Source organism: Tinamus guttatus, unplaced genomic scaffold (genome assembly GCF_059628265.1).
Source record: "Tinamus guttatus ecotype Peru unplaced genomic scaffold, ASM5962826v1 Tinamus_guttatus_pri_ptg000150l, whole genome shotgun sequence".
Classification (NCBI taxonomy): Eukaryota; Metazoa; Chordata; class Aves; order Tinamiformes; family Tinamidae; genus Tinamus; species Tinamus guttatus.
The window spans coordinates 2,234,053-2,254,207 of record NW_028288684.1 but is presented as its reverse complement, the minus strand read 5'-3'; the positions used below and the strand labels follow the sequence as shown (position 1 = coordinate 2,254,207).

General features: G+C 36.1%; 1 protein-coding gene across 1 annotated transcript in view; it reads left to right on the top strand.

The window, feature by feature from the left end:
• FREM2 (FRAS1 related extracellular matrix 2) overlaps nucleotides 1–20,155 on the top strand; it is a 117,508-nt gene that overhangs the window by 88,991 nt on the left and 8,362 nt on the right. Inside the window, exons 8-17 of the mRNA XM_088522143.1 lie at nucleotides 421–630; nucleotides 814–1,011; nucleotides 1,362–1,526; nucleotides 1,612–1,794; nucleotides 3,776–3,906; nucleotides 5,123–5,281; nucleotides 6,343–6,646; nucleotides 7,600–7,731; nucleotides 8,917–9,248; nucleotides 18,249–18,441. Of these exons, the coding sequence (XP_088378269.1) occupies nucleotides 421–630; nucleotides 814–1,011; nucleotides 1,362–1,526; nucleotides 1,612–1,794; nucleotides 3,776–3,906; nucleotides 5,123–5,281; nucleotides 6,343–6,646; nucleotides 7,600–7,731; nucleotides 8,917–9,248; nucleotides 18,249–18,441 (2,007 nt within the window). The remainder of the gene's footprint in view (nucleotides 1–420; nucleotides 631–813; nucleotides 1,012–1,361; nucleotides 1,527–1,611; nucleotides 1,795–3,775; nucleotides 3,907–5,122; nucleotides 5,282–6,342; nucleotides 6,647–7,599; nucleotides 7,732–8,916; nucleotides 9,249–18,248; nucleotides 18,442–20,155) is intronic.

Sequence of the window (20,155 nt, the reverse complement as noted above, 5' to 3'; positions counted from 1 at the left end):
TCCCTTTCTACATTAATTGCAAAATTTGCAGCTTCATTACAGAATAATTTTATTTTTATGCTTTATTTCCAGATTCTCTCTCAAGGCTTTATGCTTAGTTTCTGTTCTCACAACAAACTTTACTAATTTCACCTGAGTAATTTTGGATTAACACAGAAAAAAATCAGGCCTGTTTATATGACTTATATCACTAAACTAAAAAATGACCTAATCCTATTTTTTTTATTTTGTAGTCCATCTTATATTGTCAAGAGATATTTTTGCTTACACGAATTCTAAAATTTGGCAATTTTAAAAAATTATATTTAGAGAAAAAAGAAATGTACCTTTTGTTAAAGTTAGCTGTCTAATCAGAGATATTTGTATACTGTATTGCATGCAGTGAAATCTGATAATGTTCCATCTGGTTTCTCTTGGTAGCTGGGGTAGATTATGTGGGCATCAGTCGTAATTTGGATTTTGCCCCTGGAGTCAATATGCAGACATTTCGCATTGTTATTTTGGATGATCTTGGACAGCCGGTGTTAGAAGGAACTGAGAAGTTTGAGCTTGTGCTAAGAATGCCCATGAATGCTGCCCTCGGGGACCCAAGCAAGGCTACCATCTTCATTAATGACTCAGTCTCTGATTGTGAGTATTAATTATTTGTACCGTTTAGCATTTATTTTACAATGTATTTCCATGCAGGAAGTGGAAGTCCGCTGTGATTTTATATCTGATGCAATATAGCACAATAAAATTTAAAATAATACATGGAAGATGTGATAACTTTTGCAGTCATATTTTATACATTTTTTATGTTTTTCTGCCCAGTGCCTAACATGCAGTTTAAAGAACCCGTATATACAGGCAATGAAAATGATGGAGAGATTTCTGCCATGATATACAGGAGTGGGGATATCCAATACACATCCACTGTGAGATGCTATACAAGACAAGGTTCTGCTCAGGTAATGATGGACTTTGAAGAACGGCCTAATACTGACAGTTCCATCATCACATTCCTTCCTGGTAAGCTCTTGTTATTTTAGAAGCTTGTTGTTTTAGAAATATTTTATTTTTGTTGTTTGTAAATCTATGCCATTCATTTTGTCAGGGGTGTAGGAATCATCCTTTTGGTGATGAGACTGCTAAGCATAACATTGGGATCCAGATACTCTATATATTACATAAAACTTTTGTTTGCCTTGTAGAAGGCATAAGACAAGTCTCTCATTCCCAGGGTCTCCAAACATTCAGTGTGCACACACACATACGCACGTAAGTGTGTTCATTTGGACCAGAAGCAGCCTGTCCTTGAACTTGGAGAGATGTGCTGTAGTACAGCAAGGTACATGATATTACCTTCATACTAATTGCAGGTGAGACGGAGAAGCCTTGCACACTTGTGCTTATGGATGATACTTACCATGAAGAAGAGGAAGAACTACGTCTAGTTCTTGGTACTCCAAGAAGTGATTCTTCCTTTGGTGCCTCTGTTGGTGAACAGAATGAGACCCTGATAAAGATTCGTGATGATGCAGACAGTAAGAAATCATTTTGTTACTATAGAATTGGTGTCTGGGAGTCCATTTGTGTACTTCTCTAAAAACATTTTTCCTCTAATTACAGAAGCTATTATTAAGTTTGGTGAGACCAAATTTAGTGTGAGTGAACCAAAGGACAGTAGGCAAGTAGCAGTGGTAAAAATCCCAGTGCTTCGTTTGGGAGACAGTTCCAAGGTTTCCATTGTGAGAGTTCATACAAAAGATGGGTCTGCTACTTCTGGAGAAGACTATCACCCTATATCAGAAGGTAAGAAAAAGCCCCTGCATTTACTCCAGTGAGTTTCATATCTTACCTTTTTTTTTTTTTTTATTCATGACTATTGTGTGATGTCTCAAGAATTAAATAATTTTGTAAATAAAATACCACAGCCACTAATATATTTTTCTATTCAAATTCAAAAGGCCATAGGAATAAGATGCTATTCCTTTCAGACTGAATTTGCAAAATACAGGTGTGCAATGTTCTGTCTGTAATTAAAAGTGGAGTCTTATTGTATCTTGTGCAACCGCTATACTAATAAATGATATAATGATTTGAAATGCACTCCACTGTTTTCGTAAAACTTCTAAACTGAAATTTGAAAAAGAGATTGTATTCATAGAATCCAATAAACAGTGGTTAATTAACCCAATAATTCCAATCTGTAGTAAAGTAACATTTGAGAGAGAGAAGGTAAAGCAAAATATAGGAATTATAAGAGTAAGATCTGTGTAGGACAGAATTGTCAGTAAGTAATGAGAAATGTATTTTGCAGTAAAGAAAAAAATGACTACACGCAACAAGAAGAAAGGCTAGAAAAGACTACCTAAGCTAGTGAAATGTGTTTCATGTGGGTCTTGCAAATGAGCTCCTCAGTTGGGCTCACACCTGCTAGGTCTGTCATATTTATATGTGTATGGCTGTAGTGATAGTGTAACTCCACTCCATGCACATATTTGTATGTGTATGGCTGTAGTGATAGTGTAACTCCACTCCATGCACAAATTCAAGAAACCTGACGCTATCAACTCATCCCATCTTAACAAGAGATGACTGCAGAATAATTTGCGTGCATCTCTGATAAAGGCATTTGATGGGATCTGAACCATCAGTCTTCTGGAAAATGTTCCAGTTGTTCTGTTATGCTTTCGTGATCTCTGTAACAGATCCTGGATTACAGCTCCAGCTCATATGCTATAGGGTAAAGCATTCCCTGAGTTTCCTGCAGGTACTTCCCTACTGAGCCCAATAACCTTTGGTTAGAGAGAACAAATGTTTCAGAATAGGCATCCAGTCTGGATTTCAAAGTACTGGAAGATTATAAATTTGTCTTAGTGTTTTATTTCATTGGTCAGGCCCTATCATTCTTTATAATAAAATTGGTGCCTTCTTTCCTATTTAAATGTATATAATTCAGTTCCCATCCACTACTGCTTATTATACCTCACTCTTTAGAGGGCAGAGCTCATTAATATTTGCTTATTAGTATTTTTTCTCTATGTTGGTGTTTACATATACAAATCAGCCTGTCACTTTTTGTAAGGATTTTTTTTCCTTTGGTCCTGATATAATTTTTATTTGTTCTTTCTGTGCCATCTGCAGTTACATTGCATTCTTTTAAAAATGCATCTGTTGTTTTTGTATCACTCTCACCCATTCTACAGAGAAATGTTAGTGGTTTCCCATTTTTTTTAGTAGCTAGTACATTCAAGAATAACAGTGCCCTTATAATACTGTTAGCTAAGATTGAATTTTTCTTCCACCATCACCTCAGAGGTCTTTTCAGCAATAATGCTTTTCAAAATATAGTACCTCTTTTTATAACTTTGGGTTTGTGCCTTATTTTTTGGTATATAGTGTTGGTATATAGTGTCTATAGTTTGGTATATAGTGTCTAAACCCCAACAACACTATTTATTTACTATTCTATAAACTTACAGTCATTCACATATGTTACCAATAATGATTTAATAATTAGTCATATATCACTTTCAAAATATTCAGTTCCCTTAAATGAAATCCTAGTCATGGCAAATCTCTTTTATGGTGATGAGGTTACTCCATTTGCAGTGATTTTTGTGTGTGACTATTATTTTTAGCATCAATAAGAATAAACTAAATGAACTCATATGAACATTTGAAATTTGAAAAGTAAGTATTAACTGTGATATTTTATGGCTGAACCTAGAATTACACCAGACTGTTTTCATTAGAAGTTTTATTTTTAAGTATGTAATTACCTTTTTAGAAATTGAATTTAAGGAGGGAGAAACACAGCACTTCGTGGAGATTGAAGTTCTCTTTGATGGAGTTAGAGAGATGAGAGAAGCCTTCACTGTGCACCTGAAGCCTGATGAGAACATGGTTGCAGAAATACAGGTAAATAATTGATGCAAAATTTTCAACAGCAAAATCTAGTAAACAGATCTCTTTTTGTTTTTCAGCTCAAAGCTTTATTGTTCCTATAAAGTTTATATATGCCATAGCTTCAAAGCCAAAGCAGATCATCCCAGCTGACACTGTGGCACCCGAAGTATTTTGTTCACATGTCAATAGGGTTCACTGAATGATAGAAACAATGAGAGTGTATATAGAACAGAACTCTTCAAGATATTCTTCCCGATAAATTTTCTTCATCAAATAAGTCCTAAAAACAAATGTCCTCTTGGACACACTGGCTATTCATAAGGTATAACCTCTAGGCTGCTAATTCAGCAATCATGTGAAATATACCAGTGTCAAAACAGTGTTAATGTAATGCATGTTGTGTAAACTGAAATAACCACACAATCTTATAATCTGGAATTATATCATACATACTTTTAACACAAAAATATTTTCTTCTGGTTCTCCACAAAATATCCTTCAGACTTTTTGGCCCCTCCATCAGGATCTCACTTCAAGAGGTCTGCCTCCAAGGTAGCCAGACAGAAAAGATACATCCCTTATTAATGATAAAAACACATTTCCACCAGTAAGTTTAATATAGTACAAATCAGAGTTCAACAATAGTACTTAAGTAATTCAATAATTCTGAGTCACAAGAAGTTAAATGGTCTGTTATCTTCGGTTGTCTGAATAGAAAAAGTTACTTTTAAGGCTTGCATTTATCATCTGCAAAATGCTTTCAAATCTATATGTATACCCACGCACATATATATATATATATTTGTATGCACAGACATACGGGTGTGAGTGTATATAATACATATATATGTATATATACATACACCCCCATATGTACATCTGTATACACATACACACATGTATAAATATATATGTGTGCATATATAAATACATACATATGTACATAAATATATATATACATGTATGTATGTATATTTATGCAAACACACTTCCCTGCTATTTGACCTTGCTTTGGGCAGGGCTGGGGGACCAGTAGATGTCCACAGGCCATTTCCAATCTCAGCTATTCTCCGATCCCAAAGACTCAATCATTGTTCAATTGCTCGGCAGTCTGAGTTTTATACCTTGTCTTTGGGACACTGTTTCAAAGACTAGACGTGTTCTGATCAAAGTTCGGCTAGAATATTTAAATGTTCCTAAAGATCTGTTTATGCCTCTTCGTTATCAGTCAGCCAAGGCCATTGTGTACATTGAAGAAATGAACAGCATGGCAGATGTCACCTTTCCCTCAGTCCCTCAAGTCGCTTCCCTTTTGATATATGATGATACTTCAAGAGCTAAAGACAGAACCAGTCCCATAGCAGGCTACCCTGTCATCTGTATCACAGTGAGTAACTGTGTAAAGATGGTATAAGATCAGGATGTGGATATGGATTTGTCTGATGGAGAAATGTGTGTGTTTTTTTTATTATCTGGAGCGATTCATATGGGAATTGCTGTTCATAGGAACAATGGGCTTATATATTGCCTATGAGATGTGGTAAAGGACTATTTCAAAGTAGGACACTTTCTTCATATAGTATTTTTCTCTATAGAGCTGAAAATAAACAGTTCTGCGTCTCTCATAAAGCAAATGCTTTTTTTGACCAGGATAGAGTTGTTCCTTATAAAAGTATGTGCCATGAGAACTGTGTGATGCCATTTATTTTTTTACTTTACACAAAATATTCATGTAAGCAATATGTAAAATAAAATGGTATCTGATTTAAAACTATTTCCATCTGTCATTGCCTCATAAAAGGAAAAGCTTGCTTTTAATTTATCAAATAAGTTTAAGAAGTTACCCTTTCACAGTGAATAATTGGAAAACAAGCAAATCAATAAATGCCAAATATAGCCTCAAATCTTGTTTGTGTTCATTACAGGTCCAGGTTAATAATACACTCATATTCCAACAGCTAAAACTATAAAAATGTTTTAATGGGGCCATATCATTAAAAGTTGTGCTGAAATAGGGAGTCTTTGAGCTACTGCAGTATAATCATCGATTCACATATTTTTCTTACTGGAACAGAAAAGTACACGTGAGTTTAAAGTAGAACTGGTCTAAGACCTAATATGATTTGTTTGAATAATAAATCAATTTTCAGGATACAGAAAGCAGAAAAGTATGTTTCACCTGTCTATTATCAAGAATAGTCACGTGGTGTCTATGATTATATGACCACTATTTCCTGGATTGCCTTGACTTAATTAAGATGTAATTTATACTGTTAAAATCACTGGAGATAACAAATGAGCCACAGTTTTCAGTTCAGAAAAGGTGTTTTCTTAAGAGATTTTGCTGAAGTTATCGGTTCCGTGTTGCTGAGTTTCCTGATTCTAGATAAATTAAAATACTTTTGCCATGAAGCAAGTACAATGTTACACATCTGCCTTGTTTTACAGGCTTGCAATCCTAAATATGAAGACTTTGACAAGACTGGTTCAATATGTGCCAGCGAAAACATCAATAATACTCTTACACAGTACCGGTGGCTTGTGAGTGCACCCACTGGTCCTGATGGTGTCACGAGCCCGATGAAGGAGATTGACTTTGATACCTTCTTCACTTCTTCCAAGATGATCACTCTAGACTCCATTTATTTTCAAGCTGGCTCTCGAGTCCAGTGTGCAGCTCGTGCTGTGAATTCAGATGGGAATGAAGGCCTTGAACTTATGAGCCCTATTGTAACTATAAGCGTGTCAGAAGGTAGGACATCATCACCTGCTGCATACCTCCTAGACTGCTTTTTGATTTCGAATTCCATCCTAAAAAATTCTGGTGATTTGGCAAGAAGTTTTAATGTCACAGGCTTACCTCTTCTGTATTTGTTCATAGAGATAGGTTTCCAGATTCAGAAAAAAAAATAACTTTGATTGCTAAAGAAGAAAAATATCCTTGTAGGCATAGAGAAAGCAGGAAGTGATGCAAAATATGTTTTCTCAATACACAGAGAATACACAGTGTGTTCTGGAGGACAGTATTCAGTATGCTGACAGTATGCTTTGGAATTAATGAATCCTTCCTTCTGTTGGCTTTGGAGCTCTAGTAATGTTGCAGTATGATGTCGTATCTTATTAAGCACTGGAGAGTCCACATGGGAGTCCACTAGCTAGAAGAAAAGGCTTCATTTGGCATTCATACCTGTAAAGTGAATTAGAATCAGAGATTAACTTTGATTTGATTTGGTCCTATTATTGGAAACAACTGTTATCCAATAACAGGATGAGACCCTGCGCTCCTCCTTTCTCATAACTCCTCAAGTGGGCAAAGAGCACATAGACTAAGAGAACTGTTCTGAAGTTTCACTTTTGGTAGCTTCTCTTAAAGGTCTTTGAGATCCTTTAGCCATCCCATGACAGCATACCTGCCACTTACCTTGCAAGTATAGTGACATGTGTAACTTGCAAGTACAGTGTCATCACCTGGTTTTAAAAGTATGATCCAATTGACGAAGTAATGGTTTCTATTTGAATCATCATTTGCAGAAATTCCCTTTCAAACCTGTGGTAAATGCTGCCCAAAACATTTATGTGTCATTCCAGGAAACTGTCTGTGTTTTCAAAATCCATATGGTGGAAAAACTGCTTCCAAAATCAATGCATTGTAAAGTGTGGATTATTGTGTCTGAATATAAAATTGCTTCTACTCTTTTCCATTAGGTCTTTGTCAACCTCGAATGTCAGGAGTAGTTGGAGCAGAACCATTCTCTGCCAAATTGCGTTATACTGGCCCAGAAGACCCAGACTACGTCAATCTCATCAAACTGACAGTCACGATGCCGCATATTGATGGTAGGATAAAATTGGATGTGAAGCATATAACAAGCTATTTAAGCTTTAGTTATTTTATTAGTCATGTTATTTTAAATAGCCAGGCATAACCTAATCTTTTCACATGTGCATCTAGAGAAATGAACAAATGTCATGAACAAATAAGTCTAGTTTGCAGCAAGGTACATAAGATACTGTATTGATACATATTCTTTGATCTGAGGATTAAGTGTTTTCAGATTACTTGTATAGTTTACATAAATTGGGCTAGACCTACACTTCGTAGAACACCTTTGAAGTGCATAGAGTTATACCAAGGAAGAATTTATCGTGTGTAGTACTACGTGTCCTTAGACTTGCAGACGTCTAAATATTGCTGCCCTTCAGAGAACAGATTGATATAAGCTTAGGAGTAATGCTTATACAAGCTGTAAATGTCCCCTTAATAGCTGGGCATGTATAGTATGCCCTCTCAACAGAGACAACTAAAGCTCTCCCATGCAAAAATATATGGATCACTGCCTGTTTGACTTGGAAATAATTGTTTATCATGGTCATATATGTATAAGTTAAATATATTTGTGCTCATTCAATTCACTGGGTTTTAAAGTAATTCTATTTATTATTTATAAATTGTTTTGTCAAGTTGCACTAGACACAGTATAAACTCACTAAGTTGCAATAACTTCGGGGAAATCAAAGCAAAATAATTAAAAAAAAAAAGACTTTTGCATAAGGAAATGTACTTATTTTAGCAACTATTGTTCAGTTTTAATTAGTTGAGAACCATCTTTTATGTCCTGTCAGTAAACTACACTGTATTTGGGTCTGGCATGAAAGAATGTAATCTAAAATAATATTTCTGAAAATGGACCACCAGTAAAGTTATCTTTAAAAAATAAATAAAGCTTTTTAATCACTTATATGCTTCTGAAAACTTCACACCATCCCTATTGAAAAAATATCTTGGTAGATCTATAAGTTTTTAGATCCTTTATTGTAATATAAAGACACAATTATTGTGGATAACATTCTCATATACACTTAAAGTATCTTTATTTGAATTCTAAAGTACATTAATTACTACAAGTTCAAAATACAGAAATACTTAATGACATGCTTGGTGGTTGGCAAACTATGAGGTAAATCGGAGAGCTATGGCCATTGCAATTTTGCAATAGTGCTGTAATTTAATCTTTTTTTTAGGAATGCTGCCTGTTATTTCTACAAGGGAGCTCTCCAACTTTGAACTGACACTTAGTCCTGATGGAACTAGAGTTGGAAACCATAAATGCTCTAATCTGTTGGACTACACAGAAGTGAAGACTCACCATGGTTTCTTGACTGATGCTACAAAAAATCCAGATGTGATTGGAGAAACCATTCCCTATCAATACAGCCCAACAATCAGAGGCTCCAATACCTTACGTTTCTACCGCAATCTGAATCTGGAAGCCTGTTTATGGGAATTTGTTAGCTATTATGACATGTCTGAGCTCCTCACGGATTGTGGAGGCACCATTGGGACAGATGGACAGGTACAAAATTGTTACTTGGTTCTTTAATGTGTTCGTAAAATTTAAGACTTACATTTTAATGTACCTATGCTAGGAATTAGTGATTTTAGTATTAATTCAGTCTTAAAAGTGTTCTCTTTTTCTTTATAAAATATAGCATTCCCCTACGTCCATATTATTTCTTAAAGGTATGAATATCCATTAAGTACATGTAGACTCTGTGTGATACCTTGGTCCAATTGAAATTAAAGAAATGACATCTCTTAACTTAAACTTCATAGGATTTTCACTCAATGTAATTTTACAGTATATTAGGACAAACATCCCATTTCTACTGTATTGTAAAACACCTTACTCTTTTAAGACTTTGCTGTTAGATCATTGATAGAACTGGACTACTCTAGTATACTATTTAGTATCAGCCCTGATGTAAATATCTTAAAACAGAGGGTTTTTTTTGTTTTTGTTTTGTTTTGTTTTGTTTTAAAAAGGAAGGTAAAGAGCCTTCCTCTTAATAGCAATGGACTGTACTGTCCTACCATCCTACCGTTAGCCTCGTCCTGTTAATCTCTTGCTCCCTGTGAAACAAAACCTGTCAGTGCCAACAGCACTGTGGTGTCTCATTACCCAGTAGAAAATTGCTTAGGCACAGAGCAAAAAGAAGGTTCCAGTATGGTGGGATGGCTAAAGAAAAGAGATGTGAAAGTGGTTTGAGGATTGAAACAAGGAAATTAGAGAGATATTCAGGTGCCCCTTGGAAAATGCTTAGAAATCTGTAGTAACATGAAATCAGAAGGATGTAGCATTTCCTCTGCTGCAGTGACAGCAAAGTTTGTTCCCTGTCTTCCCTGTACAATCACTTGCTTCATAAGATTGTTTGGAGACTTCACAGTCTCCAGAGTACCGAAACTCTATGAAGATCAGTACTATATGGCACAGGAAAATTCCTTTGGGCAATAATCCTACAAGTGAAAGAAAGATTGGAAATGAAGTACCTTATTTCAGAAATGCTCATCCACACCAGGATGGCTGTGTGGCAAGGCTAGTTCACTCTCCTAGGAACATCTCATCTGGAGATCCACTATGGAAGAGATGGGCCCGTGTGTGAAATGGCCCCACCTGCTGTGCTTTTTAAAGGGTATTCATCTTGCCCATGACCCATGTGCTTATCACTAGGTTAAAATGGATAAATTTATCCGTCCCAAACGGCATGGGGCTTTACACATGAGAACAGTGTCGTGTTGCCCAAAGAATCGTATGAGCAAGTACAGCAGGCATAGCTGTTTTATTGCTAACAACATAGGTGCCAATGGACATTTAGATAGCCACTCGCATAGTCCAATTTTTCTCTTCTTTTTATACTGACATGCCTAAATTTTACCTTATTCTGTGGGTTCCCATTTTTCTTCCTTTTCTTCCTGTTTTCTCTAGAGACTGTATACTCTGTAAAAAATAAGACCAGAACAACACAGAACTTGTCCACTCCTTAGATACAAAGACCTTCATGACTATCTCATTTCAATGCTTTCTTCTCTGTACTGGCTCCTTTTCTGTTAGAGAGACCAGGGTACTCTTCCTGATGTTTGAAGCTCCCTGCTGGTGCATCTCCTCGGGCCTGCCTCTCTGCTGCAGGCACCTCCTCCGACAGGTACATTCCACTGGAACCATGACCCTGTCAGAGCAGGGGAGGCCTGCGAGTGGGGGATGCAAACCTTCCACATTCCCACGAGATAAAAATGACAGCAGTCTTCCCAGTTCTCAGAATGATTTCATTTCTTCAACTCATCGTTCTTTTGGTTATCTCTTTATGCCCAAGAAGACATACAGTATTTGGCCGCACACTCTTGTTTCCCACACGACACGATCTCAAGCACACAGAGCTGCCAGCTGGTCCTGTCAGCTCTGCAGGCCACCTCTCCCACAGTGTAAGGAAGGAAGACATGTTTCTAATCCTTCCCATTTTGAGTTCTTTTGTGAAGAAAAAAAAAAGAGAGAAAAGACAAAAGGCTGAGTAGGTGTTTAGACAGATGTGAGGCTAAATAAAACCTACATATGTCTAAATGGTTATGGCAGAGGAGAAAATAAGAAGCATTCCCATATTTTAGTGAATGAAAAAAATATATATATTGATCTGTGGGGGAACGTACAGTGGTAGAGTGACCTAGGAGCAGAGATTCACTCGCTTTAAGCTCCAGAAGCTTTATTTATCTTAGGTAAGATCCTCCTCTTAACCAGGGGATGAACATGAGCCACGAGAGCCAAGGACCTGCAGCTGAAGTAATCCCTTAATGCCTCAGAGGATGTGGCTAAAAGGTTATAGCTTGTTGAGTGAAATATCAAGCTGAATTACTTCTTGCAGGCAAGCATCGCCCCACAGCCAGTATGCGCTTCACTGCCTTCCCTATTCCCTCCACCTACTTTTAATTCTTCTCCAAGTTTGGTCTTTATCTTCACATGACCCCTCCAGCTGAGAGGGGAGGCAGTCACTGCCCTGGCTCTGTGGTTGTCACCATTGTTGGTTTTCTCTCCTCCAGTGAACAATTAATAATCCTCCTCTCTGAGAGCAAACCTGGCAGCTAGGGCTTTCCCCGCATTTTTTAGCCCACAAAGGAAACTTAAGATCTACCTTATACACAGAACAGATAAGGAAATAACCAAAACTTTCTTCACCGCATTCTGTTCTCACTGCAAATTTACTAGCTTGGTATCTGAATTTACCAGAGATTTTGACTTTAAGGCAAATTTCTGCCCATCCATGGTAGCTCTCCTGTACCTCTATGGTCAAACAGAGAGACACAACAAAAGCAAGTGGCAAGAGCCTGGCCATGTGGAGCTTCACTTTATAGCCTTCCTCCTATAGCAAGGGAAGGAGATGAGGTTCAATGAACAAGTGAGGTGGCAGACCTGCAGCTGGTTATTTCCTCTAGCAGTGCTCCTTGGGTTTGCTGCAGCTGCTTTAGCTTGTTCCCATGAACTCATGAACTGCTATAATACATTCAGGGCATTCAGAGAAGGTTTTAGTTTTCCTTCTTTTTTTTTAACATGTGATCCATTGTCTTTCTCAATTACTCAGTGCATGAGCAAACCCTGTGTGAGTTACAGGCAGCAATTTTTTTAAGTATATAGCCTGATGCTTAGCTCCTGGGATCTGCCCTTTTTCACTATATTCAAAAATCAGGCATCTATTTATCTAAATACAAGTTTAAACATGCAGCTTAAGCAACATATATTAAAAAATAAACTCCCTAAACTGAGCCAAATCATTTGGATTAAACTTTTTTCTTGTTAAAATTAACGTCAGTCTTGATGATTATCAGCAACATTTTTATTTTACACAACCACCACACTCAGCCTGAAATTCAAGTGAAAGTCACCGGCATGAGAGATTCCTCCCTATGAGGTAGTTGATAGAGGTTAAGCTGTGATTTCTGCTGTCTGGACCTTACATTGTAAGTGTCAAGTACTAAAGGCATCTTGAATTCTCAGACAGAGATGATAAGAAAATGGCAAATATTCTTGAAATAAAATAAAATAAAATAAAATAAAATAAAATAAAATAAAATAAAATAAAATAAAATAAAATAAAATAAAATAAAATACTGGTAAGTGATTTCCTTTAATGAAGCATATATTGAAGTGTTGGCCAGACTTATTTGGTAGAGTGTGAAGTGTTATTTGATCTCATTTCCTATGGTTGTAACTATTTACTCTCTCTAGAAAGTTTGGCATCTAAAGGATTCTGTGTGGTTCTGGCCAAGTATTTATCTGTAGAAGTTACTTTCGTTCCAGTCCATTGCCAGACTTGGCATAGAGACCCAAGGAAATTGCCATTCAAACGAATTTTACAATACCAAACAGTCTTTCAACAACAACTAGTTAAGCAAGTCTTTGCCAGAAACAACAAGATGAAGAATATATAGTGAAGTATTTTAACATACAGCTTGATAGTTACTGTAGTTGAGTACAGCTGAACAGGGTTTTTTTTTTAAACCCTATCGCAAAGTTACTTCTGGCCCAAACTGCAAATGTGTCTCTTCCAGTACGTTCAGTTCCTATTTATGCTATGCTATGTCATTGAAGAGTTTGGAAATCCCATATGAAAATAGATTTTAAAACAAATAATGTATTGCCTCAGTTTATACAAGGAAGTTCATAGAGTTATGCTTTTAATATAGAAACAGTATATTCCCAACTTTACCGAATCTAATTTTAATAAAGTCAGATTTCATGGAGGAAAGTCAGATTTTCTGGAAATCTCACAAGATGGTACAGTTGGACAGAAGTTTCTATTTTCAAATTTTTATGTTCATGTCAGCTGTCACAATCAAGTTTAAGAAAACCCTACAAATCATATTCCTTTGGCATGGAAGCTTACTAACATTTGTGGGTTTTTTTCTTCCGCCAGCTGCAAACAGATGAATTTAGTAAGCACTAAGAGGAAAAAATATATATGTATATATAGTGAAATTATGTACACCGACTGTGTAACAAAGTTGAAAGTTAAACATTTCAAGGAGTTGGCATTTCAGGACTGTATTGCATTCTCACCTACATTCTGATTTCTTTGAACAAACCTGCTTTGCATTTCACTTTTGACCTGCCTAACCATCTGCCTTTTGAGGGGAAAATCTTAGCTTTCCCATATTGTTTGTGTATAAACAGCTGACAACACTGTTAAGGTTGTGTGACTCATCCACAGACACAGTCAGGCTTGGGATAATTTGGAGGACAAAATTGCAGTCCTCGTGAAAGCCAGAGTTCATTAAGAGATACAGTATCAAACATGAAATCGTGTTATTTCTGATTTCTAGTTCTGATTTTATCAGTATTATCAGTATTTATCAGTATATTTTATCAGTGTGGGCCCGAAAACACATGCGAACATACACACTGTCCTTTCTGTTACCGGTCACATTCTGAAGTTACAGGACCATTTTCCTGGTCAGTGTTCTACCCTTCAGAAATCTAAGCCAGATAAATTCAGTACAAGTGCAGAATAGGGTCTGTTCAGCTGAAGGTCGTAACTGAAAATATGTTTTTTTGTTCTATACAGCTTCTTAAACTAGTTATGAAACTAGTTTCACTTGATGAAGTTTGCCAGTTGCCTTATAAAAGGGAACAAACAAAGAATGTAACCCAACCCCAGCAAGGTTTCCGGAGTCTCAAAAGGGAATTGTCATTGTTCAATAATAGGCTTATAGTCTAATAATTTATCTTACAAAAAAGTGTGTGAACCTCTACTGCCGTAACTGAAGTTTGATATAAATCATGTTCTTCCCTCATGCAAACAACTTTTGTGATGAGCTATTTGAATATTTTCTATCAATATTTTAAGGTATTAATTTTAATAGTCTATTCATTGCTTGGAACAATTTTTGCTTTCCATCTGCTTGGTCTCTCTAGACGTGACATTGTCACAGCATATTAAATAATTTTCCTAATTCCATAATCCTTTTGCTTAGGCTCTCGTGCAGCTGGAGGATCAGTATTCTCTAGCATCACAAGGCTGAAAGTCACACCAACTGAGTAATTTTATTTTTATTGTATGGAATCAATGCTAATGAATAAAGGTTCGCTAATACAGCTGCTACAATCTCCTATACACTGAATGCACACATACATAATGCACCTGTTCTGTCTCTCTCTAACAGTTAAGCTGATCCTGCTACTTACATAGCTCTAAGTTACCATTTTGGTTTCATCAGTGTCACATCAAGATAAAATATGAACAGCTGGCTACTTTCATTATGCTTTGTAGGCAGTGCTGGAGAATAAGATAACTCCATGGAAAGAATGTTTTTACATGTTCAGCTAAATGGCATTATTAATAGGATCAGAGAAGTAGAACTTCTCCATCATATAACACATTCCATTGATTCATTTGCAGGGAAGGGTTCTGCTCACTTACTCTGAAACAGTTTTCCTTTACAGTAAATGTCTTCTTCATATTTTAATCATATCAAAAAGATCCTCTGTATTTCCAAAATCTTGAGATATTCCGGTTCTGCCATCTCAAGAGTCATATTCTCCTCATCGTGTGCTACTTTTCATCAAGAAATGAGTTTTAATTTACTCTTAGGATATAACAGATAATGGTTCAGTTAATCTTACTCGCGCTTAGTACTGTAGATTTTTCTCCACACTTCTGAATGAATGCCTGAAAAAGGGCTTGTGTGCATTAAAATTAAACCAGTTCATCTAGCAAGAAATATTTCATGTTCTTATATACCATGAACCACACATAAGAGCAGCTACAGTGATGAAAGCACGTAGACATTCATAAGAACATGAATAAAATTCCAGGGTGGAGCAAGCAACCCTACTGTCCAGACATATGTTATGGGTTTTGCTAAGAGAGAAGAGCCTTTACATTTTTGGGTATCAGCAATGGAGACAATTCTTTGGCTCTATGGTTTCATATTTTCCCACAGAGCGATAGTAATGTATGACAAAGTAGCAATGTTTCAGACAGACTTTCCCCAGAACGAATTCCCAAATGCTGGATTTCCGTAGGTACAAATAGATTGAGCTCACTAAAAATATGCCCCTGTTGAATGGAGGCAAAATAACCCTAAAATGTTGCTTATAATCTCCATTAATGGATTGCCTTATATACTGTGTACCTGAATGATACGAAATACTTGCCATTCAAGAAAAGGTTGGAAAAACAGTGAAAAACCCGAAGGTACACAAGGTACAGAACTGGAGGGGTTTTCTTCACTGTGTCCAGGCCACCATACACAGTCTAACCGTGGGATCAAAGCTGTTCCAGAAAATCTCTCACTGGTGCTCTGTATGATGGCATGAAGGCTTCCAATTTCTACTCCATTCCTTAGTTTATCTTAGGATCATAGCACATGAAACAGGTTGGAAGGTCATATTTATGATGTGATCGACTCACATACCAAAATCTATTTCCTTCTCTATTGTTGCTAAATAATGCCTATCATTTCCAGCAGAAATTCTGGTCATTCAGTTTCTATTACCTTGTACTTTATACTTAAAAAAATTCATCTCAGTTCTATTCTAGTTCTCAAGGTCACTATATTCTCCCTGTCTGATATTCCAGCACTTCTCTACACTTCTCTATCACATGTTTGTTTCTTTTCAAGAGAATAATTGAAATACATCTTATGTTACATCTTCTTCCATCTCTCTTCATTTTTTCTGTCTTTTACTCATAAGCAAAATGAATTTTATATCTTTTACTTTAATATCTAATTCTTAGTGTACAACATGCAGATGTAAACCAAAAACACATTGAGAAAAGCAGCATAGTTTGTCTGGGGTGACTTTTCAATAGTTTGGCATGTTTGTTTTGCAAGCAAACTTATTTGGCCCATGATACCACTTCAGGAAATAACAGATGTCCGAGATTGCTTTTGAATGAAAGGCAAAACTGGATATACTGTGGAGTTGCATCACAGTTGTATTTGTGATGTTAGAACTAAGCATTCCATGTTGTTACTTGGAACAATTTAGCAAGTCCATGTTTAAAGTAACCACATAAGTACCAGTGCAGGTATCCCAAAGATTAACTTGCCCCTCTTTGTGTTCCTTTATTTGGGCCGAGGATGATAGTTCAGGGTAACATCGTTTTCTCATCCAGTACATAGAGGGAGGAAAACTAATTTTTATTTGTTTGTTCCAGAGAAAAATTCTTGATTGTGTTTGTATAAAACCAACTAAGAAGCATTAATATAAGAATACCTGTAACTGCAGTGTCTCCTATTATTTGTGAGGAGGTCTTATTGCATGGTACTTCAGAGATCTTGAATGAAAATTTTGGTGTCTGTGAATAACTGCTTATAGTAATTTGTACTATATAAAATATCTTTCAATTATAAATTGATTTCTAGGGCACATTTTTTAGCCCCAGGAGTTAAAAAAAATGGAATATTGTTTGGTTAAAATATCCTACATGCAACTGACTCAAATGGCCTTTTTGTTGCTCTCTGATTTTAAACACCGACATTTTTAAAGGTTCCTCTCTATAGGAAGATTATTTAAAAAAAAAAGGACAGAAAAAGACTTTCCTTTGCACGTGCTTCCAGACTTTCTGGTATCTAAGTACTATTTGTGTGTGTATGTGTGATTTGTGTAGTTTGTGTAATGATTAAGACAAAAAGAGTTGAAGATGTTTTGGTAGGATAATGTATAGATCAAGGAGTGTCATGTGTGAAAGTTAGATGTTGTAACCACAAATATTTGCCATAACAAGGTCCTTAATTGGTTCAGAGTATTCAGTCAGTGCGGGAGAGTAACTGTTAAATTTGTAGGTTTATGTTACCAGTACGTTTTGTCTAGCATTTGAAAAGGTAAAGCAGCTGTAAGGTAATCGACATTCAGCTCTTTTGACATATCACTAGGTGAATCTACAAACAATGTCTTTAAAATAGCTTGCAAAGTTCTTTAAATGTTCTTGTTTATTATTTTTTAATAGTCCAAAATACTCTTTAAAAGCATTTAAATAATCTCACCAGACTGTGGTAAATAGTGTGATTTGTACGTTTGCATGCAGTGTGTTACATAGGATCCATGAACAGAGAAAGAAACAGTTCTAGAGATGAGAAAGTACAACCCAAGGACTTCATCTTGCAATGACCTCAGGGCAAATTCAGGGTCATGTTGTAGAGCTTGTTACATGATAGTAGTGTGAGAATGTAAGCAACAGAGTTGGTTAAGGGAGAAAGAACAGAAGCAGAAGGATATTTTTAAAAACTTCTAATAGTCTCCCTTTATAATGTAAACCATAATAATGAGTCAAAATTTATGGTTTTTGTGTACCAGAGTGAATATTCCATTTGAAATACAAAGAAGGAACTTGAGAGGTTGTAAGATCACCTGAAATCTATTGAAAAGTGGTGCTTTATTCTTCATCTGTAATTTGGAAAATGCGAGAATTGATTCGGTTGCAGTAGTTCAAGATCTGTTTTGTTTTTCTCTCACATTAAGATTAGCTGTAGAATTCTGCCTTTTGTTGCCACTAACCTAAATAAACCATTTTCTTTTTTTTAATAGGTTCTCAACCTCGTTCAGTCCTATGTAACCCTGAGAGTCCCCTTGTATGTCTCTTATGTCTTCCACTCCCCGGTGGGTGTAGGAGGCTGGCAGCATTTTGACCTTCAGTCCGAGCTCCGGCTGACTTTTGTGTATGACACTGCCATCCTGTGGAAGGATGGGATCGGGAGCCCACCTGAAGCAGAGCTCCAAGGTAGGTGTTGGGTTTTCATGCATCTACTCATTGTTCCATTACTAAGAGTAGTTTGCACACAGCAGGATGATTTTTCAGTCATTCTAATACTACAAGAAGATTTTATATCATTTATTACTAGTTGCAAATAACCTGTCATTGCCGAGCACTCAAAATTCTCTGTTGGAGTGTTGATGTAAACCGTGTTAAGCTGACAGCAGTACTTTTATTTCAAGAAAAGATAACTACCTTGTTAGGTTTCAAGTATATATGCAAAAATTAAAGCATTCCTTCTTTTTTCTTTTACATTACCTCAGTGTACATTATATATTAATATTCTGTTGTCACACAAGATGGTTGTTTCCATTTTAGTGAAAAAAGGAAGCTTTTATGAGATATTTTTATTATTTTCCTTGCCATAAATGTACAATTTCAGAAACTTGCGGTATTTTAAAAATGTTGATTTTGAAAAATTCAAAAGAAGCAGAAATATATAACGCGTATAATCAGTCTCATGTGTTGGAGTAGTAAACTGCAAAAGTAAAATATTCTTTAAGTGTAACAGATACATGTATATAATATATAAATATGTAGTTTTACCTATATACAAATTACAATCACAAATAATAATTTTATCTATATATGTATAAAAATAGGATTTTTCTTTGCCAAAAGATGACATGTTTAAAAAAACCTGTGACATACAGATATTTAGGAAAGATTAAAACGTATAGTTAAAGCTGTAAGACACTTTGTTTTATATATGTGAATCTACTTAGTAGTCCCTAGCACTAATCTTCAGAAATTCCATGTATGTCCCAAGCACATAGAAAATATAGGAGGTAGCTGTGATTATGTATGTATACTTAACAATCCTGGGACTACAGTGTGAATATAAAAGCATTTTTCATTTCTGAAAACTCTGTATCTGAACTACAGAAGTCACTGTGAGACTGTTCCTGTTCTTATGTTAAGAGGAAAAAATGAGGAGTGGCAAGGAGAGTCTGCCCTGCGTTAGAAGATAAGCACATGCCCTACCATGCATAAAGAATAAACCACATGCCACGAATCATCTGACATACTAGTCACTGAATAACAGCCAAGCTAATCCTGGGTCTCAGCAGTTGTGTAGTTCATATATGTCCCCATTTTACTGACTTTAATGCCTTTTTTTTAACTCCCTCTTCTTCTCCTTTTTTTTTCTTTTTCTCAACCCTTGAGGGCCAGCATCAGGAGGTGCTGAACAATAACAGCTCCCTTTGAAAATAGCAGGAACACATGATAAGCATAGTGATATAGTGGAGGATAGACCTCCAACATATCCTGATCTGATTCAGGCAGTATGGAGTTAAAAATTATTCCTTCCATGCCTTGCACAAGGGACAGCTGTTGTTCTGACCAGGGAAGGTCTACTTTTCAGATTATTTCCATAGCACTGGTTACTTAAAATTGGCCTACACAAATTCTATGTAAAATTTTAAAGGAATCAAGGTCTTTAATTTCTAGGGGACCAATATATGAATTTGGCTCAGGTGATTTTAAACAGTTGGCACACATTCACATTGGTGAATGTGTTGGATTTCTAATGCAGCCCTGAAGGAGCATTACTGTTTTCTTCCTGCTCTTACACACAGGACCATGCCACATCACTGGCTCTTTGTAAGGGAGCAGTGAAGGAAATAGCTATAAATTTAGGAACTTTGAACAGTTCAAGAGAAAAAAAAAAGGCCCTGAA